We start from the raw sequence: 17579 nt of genomic DNA, 5'->3' as shown, positions 1-17579 counted from the left end.
CAAACGTGGCTGAAACGTGATTAGAGCATTCAAAGAGCTCAAAATCCTGTAGAGGACAAACATTCATCAACAGATTATTGCAAACTCAATGTGATATATGCTGTAATGGAGGAATATGCTAAAGAGAGCATAGACTGATAATTTGAAAAGTGGGCTTAGAGTCCTTTACATTTGAGTGTCAGATGGATATCAAATATGGGTTTATTAATTTTCATGTGTTAATTGACATATGAATTTTGGTTCCATTCAGTAATGAAAAAATAAAAACATTTATTGAGGTCTAGTTCTGTACCTGGCATCATGCAATATAAGAAAAGCTGAAGTGGGACAGTGGCAGAACATGTTGGGAAGGCAATAAATATTTTTAAAATTATTCTCATTAAATTCTGTTACTGTTATGCATGGTTTTCAAAAATGACTTTAAGGTGCATGGGTTAGAGTTCATCTTTCATAAAACTTATAATAAGAAAATGATAAAATTTATGGAAGGTAACTGAATTATATTTAGTGTCCCTACCTCTCTCTCTGTCACTGTAAGAAAACCTAATTTTGGTAACATAATTTTTGAAATATTGCAGATTTCATTGTTATTTCATGTTTATATTATTTTGTCATAGTTATTTTATTCCAAAGGCAGCAAAAATGCAGAAATATAAAAATAAGTTATACAAAATAAATACAGCTAATAGAGCAAAGTCTTTCTTTGAAATGAATGGCTCAATGAGTGAAATGAATGGCTAATGGTGTGGATACAGTACTAAAAAGAAGACAAGTGAAATGCCAAAAAATAAAATAAAGAGCCTAGATTTTAAACACTGAGGTATACGGGCTTTTGGTAGGGCTAGAGTTACAATATTCAGGGCAAGCAGATTTTTTTTTGAAAAAATTAAGAAGTTGTCTAGTTACATTACTTTTCATTCTAAGGATTAATGTGCTCTGAGCTTATATTGCCAAACTAAATACATAGTGTCAGTATTACTGGAGAAAGTTGGACTATATCTTAAACAATTCTACCCCCTCCCTCCCTTCCACGTATTTCTGGGGAAAGAAAAACAAATACAAAGACTACTTAAGTCCTTCCCTAGAGGTTCACAATAAACTGTGTTTCCTTTAAATTATAAAATATTTCAGTCATGTGAAGAGAACAATATCCAAATTTAATAAAGGTTAACATTGTGCCATATTTACTACATATATATATTATAGATGGGTGTTTCTATATGTATTTACATATATGTATATGTTTATAGTAAAAGAAACATTAACACAAAGTATTTACTCAAAAAATGTAGAAACCTGGATAGTCAAGAAAGTTCACGTAGGAGAGAGAAAGGAAAAAAAGAAACCCTGAATAGATCTACCATCATTAAAGACTTCAAACCAGACTTCACAGCTTTCAAAATACATATACCCTCTGAGTTACACAAACTATTTTATAGAAAACAAAGAAAGGCTTCCCAAATTCTTTTATGAAACCATGGTTTTCTGGTACCAAATAAAACTGGGCATAGGTACAAGAAAAGAAAATGATTTAGAATCTCACTTGTAAACAGAGATGTAAGTGTGTCAAATAGAATGTGACTAAATACAATCCATCAAAGTTTAAATAGGTTTACTAAAGAAGAATTTATCCCGGGAATGCATAAAATGTTCAAACTTTACAAAAACATTAGAAAATCTACTAATGTTAATCACCAAAATAGGAAATCAAACATAAAAAAATATATCTATCTTGCTGGTAGGAGTGTAAATTGGTAAAGTCACTCTGGAAATTTTTTGGCCTTATCTTATAGAATTGCACATTCATATATTCTACAACTGCAAAATTCTACTCCTAGGTACATAATCACAAAAAATTTTTTTGAATATATATACCAGGAGGTAAGTACAAGAAGGTTCATAGCACTGATTTTTAAAAGCTAAAACTGGAAATAATCAAATACTCGTGACATAGAATGGGTCTTATTGCCTTATATGAACACGTGGAATATTACACAGCAGTAAAAATATATACATAACTATAAACAAACATGTAGATGAATCTTAGTACTGTAATATTGAATGAAAAAAGTAGGTCCCAGGGCGCCTGGGTGGCTCAGTTGGTTAAGCGACTGCCTTCAGCTCAGGTCATGATCCCAGGGTCCTGGGATCGAGTCCCACATCGGGCTCCCAGCTCAGCAGGAAGCCTGCTTCTCCCTCTCCCACTCCCCCTGCTTGTGTTCCTGCTCTCGCTGTCTCTGTCTCTGTCAAATAAATAAATAAAATCTTAAAAAAAAAAAAAAAAAAAAAAAAAAAAAAAGTAGGTCCCAGAAGATTGCTATATGATGCTTTTGTTATAAATTTTAAAAACAACTTAAAACTTAAATATTATTTATGGGTCCACTCGTGTCTAATAAAACTGTGTTTCAAAAAGCAAGGAAATAACAAAAAAGGTAGGATTATGTAAACCATAGTTAAGAGAAGCAAGATGACAGTGGAAAGGTTGCCCAGAGGTATTGTCACTGTTATAGTTCTGGTGTTGGTTGGGTGTTGGTTTGGGGGCCATTTGTTACATATTAATTAAAGGAGAAATCTGTATGGTCATCTCAATCTAACAGACATATAATTTAATAAAATTAAATACCTATGCATGATTTTTAAATTCTGAAACAAATTAATAATGGAAGGGAAAGTTCTTAATCTCATAAAACATATCTACAAAAAAAAGCTATATCAAAAACATTCTTAGTGCGGAAATGTTAGACACATTCTTAATATCTGGGTTTTTACTGTTGGATTATTTTATTTTATTTTTTGAAGATTTTATTTATTTACCCAAGAGAGAGGGAGAGAGAGAGACAGAGAGAATGAGCATAAGCAGTGGGGAGGGCCAGAGGGGGAGGGAGAAGCAGACTCCTGGCTGAGCAGGGAGCCCTACCCAGGTCTGATCCCAGGACCCCAGGATCATGACCTGAGCCAAAGACAGACGCTTAACTGACTGAGTCACCCAGGCACCCCTACTGTTCAATTAAATTATTGTTTCCATCTTGAAAATAAAACCACATTTGTTGTTTTGACCTGAAAGTTTTCAAAAGAATACATTATTTCAGAATTGTTCTTTACAATTAACCTTTCAATCTCCCCAACAATGGTGAATTTCTCCCTCCTAAAGCATAATCTCTACATGACTGTTTATATCACTTGCTGTTACTTTTTAAAGAAAATATTACAAAAGAGTTGGAGACAATGCATTACACAGTCATGACTTTGTAGATGATTTTAATTTTTTAGAGTATTAAAAAGGTTGTAATTTTATGTGTGACCTCTGGCCTAATTGTCTCGAAAGGGGAGACTTTAAAAAGTTGTTTGCATTGGACCTATAGCGATTCTGTCTAACGTACAGATGTGTCAAAGTGTATATTCTGATTCCGAAACTAACGGATATTTCAGCACTTCTTAAAATGTACCAGATTTCTCTGTAATGAGAAAGACATGTCAAAATACCTCTTTAGGTACGACAAGCCACAAGATCAAGAGACAAATCTTGTGAGTTATTTATGAAGATGAAGAGGGGTTTTTTTTATTTTTGTTTCTGTTTTGATTACTTGCTGATTGATTCCATTGTAAATAATTTTCTAAAATCATGCTTTTACTGTCATTCTATCAAATAATTTCTACATGATTCCTCTTTTCTTTAAATCAGTGTTTGAATTCACTAAAATATCTTTTGGATTTTAGGATCCTTAAGCAATTGTAATATCAAATAAGAGGGAATTGTGCCTCTACTTTCTGTTTATTTCACTTCTGACTCTTTTTTTTTTTTTTGCAAATTATGTTAAAAATGTCAACAGTTTTGTGACTGAACTCTCAGATGGGATATCAAAGACAGTTACTGCAAAGATGTTCAACCACAAGGGTAGGAGGTGTCTCATGAAATTCTTCATTTAAATCTATAAGTGATCCTTTAGTGAAGTGATCTATAACTTGGAGAGTTTTTAAACTCTTGAATACAAATGCAAAAAAATTAAATAAACTTAATATAATGAGTTTGTTCCAAGTGATTTATTAATTCCATACCTAATTTAAAACTGTGGTTTATGAGCTATTTTACAGTAATATAAAAATATAGTGCATGAATAGTTTTAGAGTTAAAGAATGTGATTTTAAAAATATGAGATTGTTTGGAGCTGATTGCACAAAGAAATGAGCTCTTGTTCTGAGACAAGGATATATACGAGAGTCCCTTAAAGATAGTGCTACTTCTTGAAAGAAGGAAAGTATTAACATCTTATTGTTCATGGGCAATCAAGAAGGACATATTTTGCGAAAGCTATATACCCGATATTCAAGCCATGACATTATAACTCTTAGGCGTATGCCTGTTTGAGGCTTTATTATAAATATACCCAGGCCACATTGCACTTTGGAAGCTAATTAAAATATGTTCATCAGGTAGTACTTAGATTTTATCAGCATCCAGCACCCAGTTTTCTATTTTACCACTTAATAAGCTCAAAAGACCTTGGACCCTATATTAAAGAGAATAAATGGGAAATTAATGTTAGGACCTAAAAGAGAAGCTTGATGAAATTGGAGTTCCAAGAATTCAGTTGCTCCTTATTTCTACTCGGGAACAAAACAAATGGAAATTAACATCAATAACAGTGGAAGAATATAGAGAAGATATTTTTACTATACATAAATAAAACACGGTGGTTTTATGGGTATTCAATGAGGAAATCTATAAGCAGGGCTTTCAGCAAGGCTCTTTAAAACTATAATTACTGTGTGGGGACTGGTGTACTGAGGGACTAGACAGCGCTGCCAGATCCACCCCAGCCGGGCTTGTCCTTTTTACACAAATAAAATGCTGACAGTGTTACTGACTATGCATTTGAATGGAAATAACTTGTATCCTTTTTATCCACACTATGTGTATATTCTGTCCTTCTGACAAAAGTTTTTTTTTTTTTTTTAAAGCCACCCTTTAGGGCAGTTCACTTTCTGTGTCACTGGCTCTTAACCCCGTAATCCCCAGGCAGCTCTTACTGCTGAGCCATATCCCTCCCTTTCCCCTCCAATCACTTCAGAGCAACGCACTGACCTGGGCTGTTTTCCAGCTGTTGACACTGATGGTACATTTTCCCCAAAGCAATCTGAAGCATTTACTTCATGCCTGGTTCCTGAGAGGCCATGCCCCTTTCTGCTTCCTTTTGTAAGGACAAGGAGGAGAAAAGTTAGATCTAGTTCTCTTGGTATTGATGTCGTTTAAGCCTAAAAATCAGTCATCGTATAATGTGAGTATGCGAAGACTGAAAAAAATCTAGTATTAAGGCTCACCCGGTCTGATGAAACAAAATCATGCACAGGACTCTATGGATGATTTCTAAATTGTGGGAATGGCAAAGTTTTATATCAGCCTAAAATGCATAGCTCTTCCAGCAAGCGTGGCACATAAAAATAGGTTGTGTGTTCTGTCAACTTTCCTACCTTTCGAGGGCCTCGTAATAGTTAAGATATGCAATGTGATTTGCTGTTGCAGTATACTTTAATTTGTGGGGGTTTTATTTTCCAAGTTCTCACGATTTTTATTTATTTGTCACAAAGCAAGAAGATTTATGTAAATTTCCATATCAACACATTTTTGTGTATAGATGTTTTGTATTTGTAAATGTCAGCCTCTAGAATATATAATGATTATACGGGATATAAGTGCCTTTGGTAATATTTAGTAGCGTGGTTGCCAAAGAAATATATTGAAACAGCTTTTTCAAGTGAACAGTCAACCAAATACTGGCTACTGAAGTGCGTGGAAGTTTGATTGCCAGTTCAGTGAATCTTTAGCTTTATAAAAGACACTGACACAATTTTTACCTGGGTTCCTCTCTCACTGTGCTATCAGAAAGCACTAAATAACAAACTACTTCAATTCCTATTTAAAAGTTGTGTTCTTTATTTTAAACTAACACAGATCATTTGCCAGTAGTTTTCTTTATTTTCTACTTCATTTGGGCTTTGGCACTGCTCTAATTAAAATATCTGAACAATATTTATTGGATATCATTAAGCTCTTTGATCAAAGTCTTCTATTAAAAAGTCTTGTCTCCATTTACCAATTAATAATGACCCTATCAATTGCAGACTAATTCAATTAGCCATTGCCCTGAATTTTTATTCATGGAATAAGCCAAAGTTCCCAGCCTAATCAAAATCAGGCTTGAAAGGTACATAAAGATATGTTAATTCTACTCTCTCAGGGTGATCTTATTTTTGGTGAACTCAGCAGAAAATCACTTTCAATAACCCAATGAGAAAAGTATGATTCTTTTCCCTAGGAATTTTCTAAGTTTTATAATTTTCTTCAAACGTTTTTTTCTTTCTGTCATAGGATTTGAAGAAATGCCTAAGAGCTTACCTGTTAACTTGATGTCAATTTTAGTTACTTCATTTTTTTTTTATTTTAGTTACTTCTAACTATAATTGTTTGAGGATATTGTTTGCAAAACAATTCAAAAAATGAAATGTATATAGAATATTACAGAAGTCTCCTCATTAAAAAAAGAGAGAAAGAGTATCGCCTTATTTTCCCTTTATATGTCATGATTTAAGTAAATCAATACAAAGGCATTAGAGTCAGTCATAGTTTATTAATCCTAACATATTCATAATTTTGGTTCTTTTTTAAACTTGTCTGAGATTTAATGAAAAAATCTTGATAAATGGACTTCCATTTACACATAGAGCTTTAGTGAAGCCTGGTTGAATTTTCTCCAACATTTTCCTGAGAACTACATTTGGAAGGTTCCTCTGGAGCTGAGAGAAGCAAGCCTGATTTTAAGTGTTCCTGTGTTGAGCTTACGAGGAGATCACGTCCATCATTTTAACTCATTCAACTTCTGCTGTAACCTTTGATTCCCTTCCCTCATCCACAAAGTACGCATACAAATGTATGCCAATCGATGATTTTCCAGGCCCTGGGTAGAGTTCCCTGTAACTACAGTGTGTGGATTCCAACATTAAATCAGAATAGAGGTGGTCAAGACCCAGAGCCTGCCCTGAGGTCTGGAGGGCCCAACAGTCACTCTACTCCAACCAGAAACTGTATGCTGTGGCCACTGCTCTACCTCCCAATGTCCCATCACACCCATTGGCCCTGGAATACAAACCTGGCAAAGTGGAGTGGAATTCACATTGACTACATGTTAGCTCATTGAATCCTAAAAAACAAACGATTCGTTCATTATGTGTTTATCAAAACACCTTATCTATGCCAGATACATCGTGCACAACAGAGACCAAGTTGCCTGACCCTGTAATTTTATATTTGACAAGAGGGTACTTTGGATTTTGTATTATCAAGAAAATAAATTATCCTTCCTATATTCAGAGGAAAAACAGCAAGAGTAGGAGAGGCTTGTCCCTTGAGACTAACTAAGGTGTTCAGCCTAAATGTCTGCTGGGCATTGGTAACAGACAGGGCAGTGTTGATAGCTGAAGGTCGGAAAGAGAATTCCCACAACTGCCTAATAGACAGTGAGAGGCAAAGGGGAACCCTTGTGACTAGTGTGCTGGGCAGACATCAGGACTGTCCTCTCTCTGTTCAAGTAAAGGAAAATAAAACAAGATGATATAGGGCTTATTTTTTAAAGATGTAGGACAACAAAAGGACAGAAATTATTCTAAAGGTATGAAGAGAAACTATAAAAGTAGAAAATTTTCTACCAAAACGATGGTATATCTAATTTATCTAATTTATCTAATATCTAAAATTATCAGAATTCCTTCTATCTCTTTCACCACTTGAAATTTTCACAATGAGTGTTTATTATTTATCTTTAGAAAATGAATCTATTTTTCACATCCTTTGACCAAATAACCTTAATTCTATGAATTTATCCTATGTAAATGAGATATGTGGTCAAATGAAAGGACTAGGATTTTTTGAGAGTATTAATTTTAATAGAAACAAAATTGAGGATACAGGGAGGAGTAAATGTTTTATAGTTAATAATTACAGCAAATCTTTAACATGGTGTGTTATGGCAAAAAAAAAAAGTCTTAAAAATAGTTTATTGACATAGAGAATTACTGATGAAATATTAAGTGGAAAAAAGAATGAATTAATTGACCTGCAAATGCAGACTAAAAGTGCAACCAACACCTGGTACCCAATCAAATGCCAAGTACAACAAATTTGTCTAAAAAACCCATGTTTAGGGTGAATAAAAAACATTGATCTTATCTGATAGTGAGACAGAATTGTTTTCTACTCTTTCTGTATTCCTCAATTTTTCTTCATAGCATGTATTACTTTCATGAGAAAGATTATTAAAATAAAATTATTAAATATAAATTGTGCATAGTTACCATGCTATCTCCCATCCTCAGTTAAAACATGCAGTTGAACAACTTGCATGATTCTAAATGAACTCTTTTAAAAAGTTAGCAGTCATGAGCTGACAGCAATCACGGGGTGTAGCTCAGGCTGACCTGGAGCATTGTTCATGTTATAATTGCAGGTAATTTTTAAGTACAGAATTATCTCAATTTTGAATCCAGGGCAGATGATACCTAGATATTTGGAATGTCTACTCTATGCCAGGTGTCCTACAAAACATACTCCTGAATGATCACCTAAGCTTACAAAGCTTGTTTATGGCACCATACATGTGTTACATGAGGTTTTACATGCAAAAGGCATACTATAAAACACCAATAAAACAGAAAAGTCCGTCTATCCTTTGAAAGGTTATTTTATAGTATAATTTTTTGTATTAGTGCTCATAGCTGTAAAGTTCAATATGGAAAAAGTAATTGCTATATTAAATATTTAAAAATATTATTAGAAACTTAAACTTCTTCAGTAAAGGGAGGAGGAAAGCAATAATGAGTGGTGAAATGAATATATAGGATTTGGTATTTTAAGAACACTGAACCTGTAACCCTAGAGCTACTAGATCATATCAAATATAAGAGCTGGATAATATTTCATATTGAGTTGATCACATTAACCAGTTGGCCTACAAATACGCACTGGAAGTGTTACTAACATCTGATAACCAACAATATTGTTCAAATACCAAGTGCAGTGAATTATGTGCCTTAAATGGATCTAGGATTACATACAATTATATTATGTAATGTTATGGTTAAAAAATTCCTTATTGAAACCAAAATGTTTTCTAAACATTTTACCCATAATTTGATTTTTAAATGCTATATAATTATATTAGCTCAAAGTTACTTCTGTTCAATGAGTTAATTTTACAAAGCTCTGTGAAGTTAGAAAATTTGTCATTCAAGATAGCTGATAAGACAGGCTATCTAGAGTATTTTAGATGTAGCCGTGTTGCATATTTCTGTGATAAATCTCTTTGGTCTTTTTTTTTTCTTTTCACTTTTCTTGCACACTATTTTATCTGTTTTCCTCACTCCTTTAAGAGCATCTCTGTGAAAATCAGCTGACTTTCCTAGTCTGCCCTTCCAGGGAGCCATCTGTCAGGGTGTGATGCAGACATCTGAAATGTCATTTATCTTGACCTTTCTCAAACAGATGCTCTTCGTTGTTCTACAGTTTTCCTAAGTTAGACACTCTAAAAATAATTATGCTTCACTAAAACATTACAGGATATTTTACAACAAAAGAGTTACATTCCTACATAACCCTCATGCAATACTTTTTTCTTTACTCACATATCATTTGAGCCTCTCTGTATATGCATCCCTCTTTTTTTACTCACATAATTAAAGGAAAATAAATCACTCACTGTAATTTGGAATCTAATTCCCTCTTTTAGCATTTTTTTGGAGCCATTTCCCTGTTGTAACATAACCTTAATATTCAAATGGGAACAAAATTCCATAAAATTATATTATTTTTAGTAAGCCATTTCACCCATAAATGGGAATTTCAGTGCTTCAAATTTTCTCTACTTTAAGTAAAGATAAAATGACTATCTTTGTATATAACCTGAGAAGGTGACCAAAGTATACTGTGATCCAGAAGTTGCTTCTAGGACAATCTGGCCACCCATTTCCCTGATTCTGTATTTATGTTTCTAATAACATGCTGAGACTGATAATAGATTATTCCCCCAGATTTATTTATTGTTTTATCCTTATCAAATTCTTATAATAAAGCCCTTACTATAGTCTATATGTTGTTTTACACACTTAGTAAATATTAATTCATCTAATCCTCATAAAATCCAATGAGGATTGTTATCTTCATTTTTCAGATGAGGAAATGGAGATGTGGGGTAGTCAAGTAGCCTGCCCAAGGGCATATAGCCAGTAAAGGCAGAGCCATTTTGGGAACCCAGACCATCCAGCTCTTGTACAATGGACTGCCTCTCACGATCAGAAGATCGGAGAGGATTTTTAACTAGTTGCCCTTCCCAGTAAAAACTGGTTGGCACCACTGTGACACTGTTTCCTCGACCAGTGATGTTACCCGATATAGAAAAACAAGAGAAAGACAGCTGACAGTTTCTGCTGTGGTACCTTGTGGCATCCTTAGCCATGGTTAGTTCTTGTCCATGAGACATACTTAGGAAGTAGTTTTAGCTCAATCCAGCAAAACCTTTATTGAGGGACTGTTATATGTAAGGCACATTTAGTACAGATGCAGACATGAAGTGCAGTGCACTAAGCCAAACATCTACCCATCCGCCAGCTCAGTGCCCTAAATAATCTGCTGTATTTGAGCCAAACCTTGGGAGATGAGGGTCTATCTAAAACAGCTGAAGACATTTCGTCCAGCATGTTTGCAGTACAACTTTAACTCACAAGATCTATAAGAAGGCAAAGTACTTCTGGGCCAATGGTAAGCATAGATCCAGAAGAATGAGCTTTTCTGGGATCATCCTGAATATGAGAGTGACATGTCTCTGAGTGTGTCCCAGACTGAGATTTCTACATGTCCTGTTGCAAAACTTTCGTGTTAAGTGTGGGATGCTGATTATTTTTACACTAAAAGAGGTTTGCTTAGGCTTGGTATTCTAAGTTTAATGTAGCAAATAGCAAGTTTTAGGACAAAATCCAGCTTGAAACAGATTGCTGACTATTTAAGTAGAGAAGTTGACTTAACTGGAACAAAAAAGAAAAACATTTCTAGTTAAAAAAAAAAAAAGCTGGAGAAGGGGAGCAGTTAGAGTGGGAGAAAAACATATCTGTTAGAAAGAGCCAAGACACACAACTTAAGGAGAAAACATCTCCACCCAGCAGGAAACCCAGCTGACTTTAAGAAATACCACAGAAAAAGAGATATGCTATAAGACTCTTCATTGCGTCATCTTAGCTAAAGACTCAGACGTTTAGGGACCAAAGGATCCAGCCTTAGAAGTGTTCATATTCTTGGTGACAGTTTGAGTTTCTGTGCATTTATAGCATTGATGGTAATGCAGTGACTCAGAATACTGTAAGGTTTTTTGCCCATTAATTGTCAGCAACATTAAGAGCATTTTGAAGAGCAGCGGCTATGCCTAGGTGTCTCTGCGCAATTATATTTGGATTTAGGACAACAAAAGCAATCCACATTTTTAACTCTGGACAGGGGAAGAACAGAGACGAAATTCATGTTAAAACACAGGGCTCTTCTAATATTGTAAAGCCAGGATTGGTTTGGATTGGGGCTTAGAGTTCCTATAACTTTGATGAGTATGATGAGGAAGCTTTGAGATTCTTCAGAAATTTCTGAAATTGTCCCAAAGAACGGAAAGAAATCCTTGAGTGAGAATTTATATGTATGGTGGAACTTTGAATCAGAAAGGTGGATTTGAATCTAGGATCCTCCCTTCACTCACTATCTTTGGATCACACATCATGCTGTATTAGGCACCTGTTTCCTCATCTCAAAGCTATGGTACAGGGCTGTTGAGAGGATTCAGTGAGGACATAAAAAAGCACTGAGTATAGTGTGTACGACGTAGCAACAGTTTCCTTCCCAGGTATCATAAGTCTGCCATCTTGCCTCGCTGTGGGACAGATAAGATATTTTAGATGATATAATACATGTTTCGGAAATAGCAAAAACAGAAGTATTTTAGAGTTTTTGATAAACTTTCTAAAATGTTTTAATAAAGCATTAAAGGTAGTTTTCTGTCTTAATCCATTGTCCAGTTTGAGTCTAATGTCTTTAATTAAGGAATGTTGCAAACAGTGTTGAAAAGCCCCAATGACTTTTTTAAGAAATATCCCTAGGCTGTGAAACATTGCGAATTTTTTTCATACCTTTATTGAAGAGCATCTAAATACAGTCATTAAATATGGTCTATTCAACACTGTCTTTTCATTCATGTACTGTATCTGACCCATGACTGTCTATTTGTGGCTACATATATCACACAGGATGGAGAACCTGAAATAGAAACAAAAGGACATAGTGGTTGAAAGCCACCAAGGTCACACATGGGATCATGATAGTGAAAGATGATAAGATCAAGGATGTAAGCAAGGCAGTTAGTCATAGGAAGTAGGAGGAAGTAGGTGGCTATTGTGGAAGGAGAGAGGAAGCTGTAGATCAAGGAACATCAATAAACCTAAAGGTAAAGGTCTTACAAGAATTGTCCACAGGGAAAACAAAGATTCCTATAATTTTTTAAAATTCGCATCCTAAGAAGAAAAGCTTCATGAATTAGAGAACAAAGAAGAATTATACTAAATTATTCAGTGTTACGTACTCTTTTTTCATAAATATCAATCCTATCTTTTGCATTTCAATTACATCTTGATTAATTTAATGCTTACCAGGTCACCATGGGTCTCATAGTTTTATAAGTACATATTTTGTAGGAACAATCACATTATGAGCACAGATCCCACAAGTCATGGATGCATACTTTAATCCTTCTTCATTTTTGAAGAATGCCTGACTTCCTCCTCAGCATTTTTAGGATTGTAATTTTCTGAAAGAGATTTTCGCTGGACAACAATTACTATTACTCAATTATATTTTCCTGAGCTGATTAAAATTCATGGAAATAATGTTGGCTTTTTATTTAATGTTTAACTGTGATACATATAATATCATTTTTATTCCTAATATGTACACAACTATAGTTTTATTTTTATTATTATTGAATTGACCAGTAAAATCAGCAAATTGAATTATAAGCACTAGCTCTGGAAGATAATAATCATTTCAAGAAGGCCAGACTTGCCAGCTCTAGATGTATCAGTTTAATATAAAATTGATTGGTAGACTGAAATGACCATCACTTTATTTTAAAATGGTCAAAATAGTTATTCAAATTTTTGACTAAACTTATTCAGTGGCAAAATCAAAGTTATGAGCCAATAATAGCTCAGTCATCAGTTTCAAAATTCAAATAATCAGTGTATTTTTGGCTTTAGCATGTATGTTACTTCATCTCCTGAATTCAAGAGACTTGCAAATTTATAATGGACTCTATCATGGCATTTAAATTATATCTTTTCCTTTTTTTAGGTGGACCTTCTGGTCCCTACCAAAGTAACTGGCATCATTACACAAGGAGCTAAAGATTTTGGTCACGTACAGTTCGTAGGCTCCTACAAACTAGCTTACAGCAATGATGGAGAACACTGGACTGTATACCAGGATGAAAAGCAAAGAAAAGATAAGGTAAGTGATCTGAGTGGTTTAGAACAGGCAGAAATGGAGGACCAAACTGAATCCAATTTTGATTGAATGAACTACTTATACATAGGTGTTAAAATTAATGGTTATATACACTGAAAAATGTATGTTAAATAAAAAGCTTTAACATTTTCCATATTATCAATTATCTGAGATCCACCTAAGTAAAATTTGCTTATATTTTATAGAAGCTTGAATAATTTATCATAAAGCACATGTAAATAGTTATTGTTTGAATACTTACCACTATTAATTTTACTTTTTTAAAAGATTTTATGTATTTATTTAATTTTAGAAAGATTAGATTTTAGATTTAGAAAGAGGGGGAGGGAGAGGGAGAGGGAGAGGACCTCAAGATGACTCCTGGCTGACTGTGGAGCCCAACACAGGGCTTGATCTCATAACCCTGAGATCATGACTGAGTTGAAAACAAGTCGAACACTCAACCAACTGAGCTACCCAGGTGCCCCTAATTTTACTATTAAAAAACATTACTGTTATTAGAAAAAATGTTCTTTGGCAAAAATATTTCAAAAATTAACTAAAAGATGTTTTGTATTTCTTTGATTATTTTGACAATTAGGAATTTTAGAAATGGACAAATTTTAACTATTATACTAGTTTATCAAAATTAAACATAGGATGTTTCTCTGCCCAGTTTCCTTGATTGTGTTTTAATTCACAGATTTATTCAATTTCTTTACCTGTGTAACTTTTAATATTATAGTAATAGATATATATATTATTGTACCATACAATTCTACACTATATTATATCTAATTGTTTTTCTAAAAGTTCTTACATTTTAAACATCTTTCCATAATATCTCCTGGTCCAAATTTCTATAGGGCCTCAGAAAATGAAAGTGCTCAGGCTTCCATATCAATAACTAATTCATTCAGATGTTAAAATGTAGCCTCAGTTGGACCAATGAAATTGAAACTCATTCATTGCTTAGAGTGTTTGTGCAAAGAACTCTAACTTTCTAAACACATAATGGAAACAAATATCTTAGTTCAAGGATTTGGGGGAAAATATAATATGTTAAGTATTTCTGAGTTAATAATGACTTTATCCATTTTATGTAGCCCTTTCATTCCCTTACTCTTATCATATTATTAACCAGTAGAAAGTTAAGAATATCTTTCTTTTTTTATTTTTTTTTAAGATTTTATTAATTTGAGAGAGAGAGAAAGAGAGCACAAGCAGGGGAGAGGCAAAGGGAGAAGCAGGCTCCCCACTGAGCAGGGAGTCCAACGTGGGACTCAGTCCCAGGACCCTGAGATTATGACCTGAGCCAAGCAAGACGCTTAACTGACTGAGCCATCCAAATACCCCAGGAATATCTTTCTTTTTCAAATATTCAAGCAGAGAATTGATAGATTTTCCCAGCAATACTAAGCCTGGAATGGCTATTCCACTGAGTCAACATAGTGAATTCAGTTCACTTAAAATTCACTTTAGGGGAGACATGTTTTTAGGTTTAGATTATAAAATCCACACCCTTTTAACACCTCAGAACACACCCATTTAGCATCTCGGGGTACATTCATTTAACATCTCAGAACATACACACACACACACACACACTTTATATTTTAACATTTCAGAAATTGTTGTATCTTACAATGTCACAATTAAATTGGGAGCATTTAATATTTTCTAGAAGAACCTAAAATAATGGCATGTTTTCTAATCAATAGCATCTTAGACTGAATGGATATAGGGTTTTTTGTAAAACTGTCTTCAAATGTATTTGTGAGCTGTAAACAGATATCTGCCATGATTTATGGCTAATAACTGTTTCAGTTCCTACCTTTCACTTTTTTACAGTAGGCATTCTGATGCATAAGGAATGAAAATATATTCCATAAAATGAAGCTTTTTAAACTTCATAAATTATATAGTTCTTGAAATTAATTTTAAGATAGATAAATATTCTCATTCATTATCCATGTGTAATGTTCACTAAAAAGCACATCTCTAGGGGCACCTGGGTTGCTCAGTCAGTTGAGTGTCCAGCTCTTAGTTTCTGCTCAGTTCATGATCTCAGGGTGGTGGAATTGAGCCCTACAAGGAGCTACTTACTCAATGGGGAGTCTGCTTGAAATTCTTTCCCTCTCGTTCTGCCCCTCATCTCCCCTCTCTCTCTCCTTCTCTAAGGTAAATAAATATTTTTTTTAAAAAAGCATATCTGTAATAGCAAAATCCTTATATAGATTGATTTAGGGAAGAAGTATAAAGAAAAATATGATTAAATTATTGTACTGATGAAATACTTTTTTGTCTCCATTTACATTAAGCATGTGATTTCATGATTACATGTGAATAATTTTTTAATTTTTCCCTTAGTAATAGATGATGCATTTGCATATTAGTGCATTTTATTTCATTATCTTTGTCTGAAATGTATGTAAAATTTTTGTCAAGTTGACCAAGATTTTCTATATCCTTACTGATTTTCTATCTACTTGTACTAGCAATTATGGAGAAAGCAATGTGCAAATCTCCAACTATAACTGTGGTGTTCCTGATTTCTTCTTGCAGTTATATTATTGTTTGTTTGATGTATTTTGAAGCTCTGTTGAAAGATGCATATGCACGATCAATTAGGACTCTAATGTCCACTTGATCAAATAGCTCCTTTATGATTAGAAAATGACCTTCTTTATCCCTGGAAATATTTTTTGATCTGGAATCTGCTTTGCTGATATTAGTAGATGTACTTCAGCTTTCTTTTGATTTATGCTATGTTGGTGTGTGTTTTTTTCATCCTTTTGCTTTTAACCCATTTGTACCTTATATTTGAAATGCATTTCTTCTATGCAGCATATAGTTGGGTCTCTTTTTTTTTTTCCCCAATCCTGCCATCTCTGCTCTTTAATCAGAGAATTTAAACCATCTATATTTGATATGAATATTGATATCTTTGGGTTTAAATCTGTCATATTTCTATTTATTTTCCTACTTGTTGCATCTTTTCCATTTTTTTTTCTATTTTTCTGTCTTCTTTTGGATTAATAGAATTTTTTAATGATTCCGGTTGGGGTTTTTTCATTGTTGACTTACTTGCTATAACTTTATTTTTTATTATTGCAGTGATTTCTGTAGGATTTGTAGCATACATTTTAAACTTACTAGTCTACCTTCAAATTAATGCAGAGCCCCAGAAACCTACCTCTAGAAGCACAAAATAGATTTTAGCTATAAATCCATGTTCTTAGGAGCCACATTTATTATAACACTTGATTTTGACATTCCCCAAATAAGTTTTACCATAAAGAAAGAAATAGGCTCCCACTAGGCAAGTTGGTCAACTATGAGAGTAAATTGATACCCAGTGAAAAGGATTTCTTATGTGAATTCTTATGTGAGACAATAAATCAGTGTCATCTATCCAATATAAAAATTTCTGAAGAATTAAACCATTTTAATATTATAAATGTGACAATCAGCTAAACCCAGACCATGTAACTGGTAGTTTTAAAATTAAATTTAGCCAGTTTGTTTATGGTATTATAATTAATTCAGTATGATGAAGAAAAGCCTTAGATAAGTTTACTATTTATTACCAAAGAAAACAATAAACTCCAATAAACTGTACATAAGAATACAGCAATTATGATTACAATAAAGAAATATTTATCTATAAGAAGGAAGAGCAAAAGTTCTCTGAACTCTTGGAAATAGAGGCATTGTATATACATATATAATATACACACAGAATATATATATATAATACACACACATATTTGTATGTATATATATATTCCAAAGTATACATGTATCACTCATAATATATATGTGTATATATATATCCAAATAATTGTGCTTTATTATTATTATTACTATTTTTACTAGGTATTTTACCTATAATTTTATATATTCTTCATAAGTGTGCTCTTCTTCTTTACAGAAGCCCTCCACAACTTAGCAATTAATTTTTCTGAATAAGCCATTTCCTATTGATTCCTAATATTAT

At 33.4% G+C, this 17579-nt stretch overlaps 1 protein-coding gene across 2 annotated transcripts in view; it reads left to right on the top strand.

The window, feature by feature from the left end:
• Nucleotides 1–17579, top strand: part of EDIL3 (EGF like repeats and discoidin domains 3) — a 399438-nt gene that overhangs the window by 363945 nt on the left and 17914 nt on the right. For both annotated transcript variants that reach the window (XM_021699551.1, XM_021699541.1), the window contains one exon: nucleotides 13427–13582. In XM_021699551.1, coding sequence (XP_021555226.1) covers nucleotides 13427–13582 — 156 coding nt within the window. The remainder of the gene's footprint in view (nucleotides 1–13426; nucleotides 13583–17579) is intronic.

The sequence above is a fragment of the Neomonachus schauinslandi genome, chromosome 7 (genome assembly GCF_002201575.2).
Source record: "Neomonachus schauinslandi chromosome 7, ASM220157v2, whole genome shotgun sequence".
In the NCBI taxonomy this organism is placed as follows: domain Eukaryota; kingdom Metazoa; phylum Chordata; class Mammalia; order Carnivora; family Phocidae; genus Neomonachus; species Neomonachus schauinslandi.
This window is presented reverse-complemented; position numbering and strand designations above follow the sequence as displayed.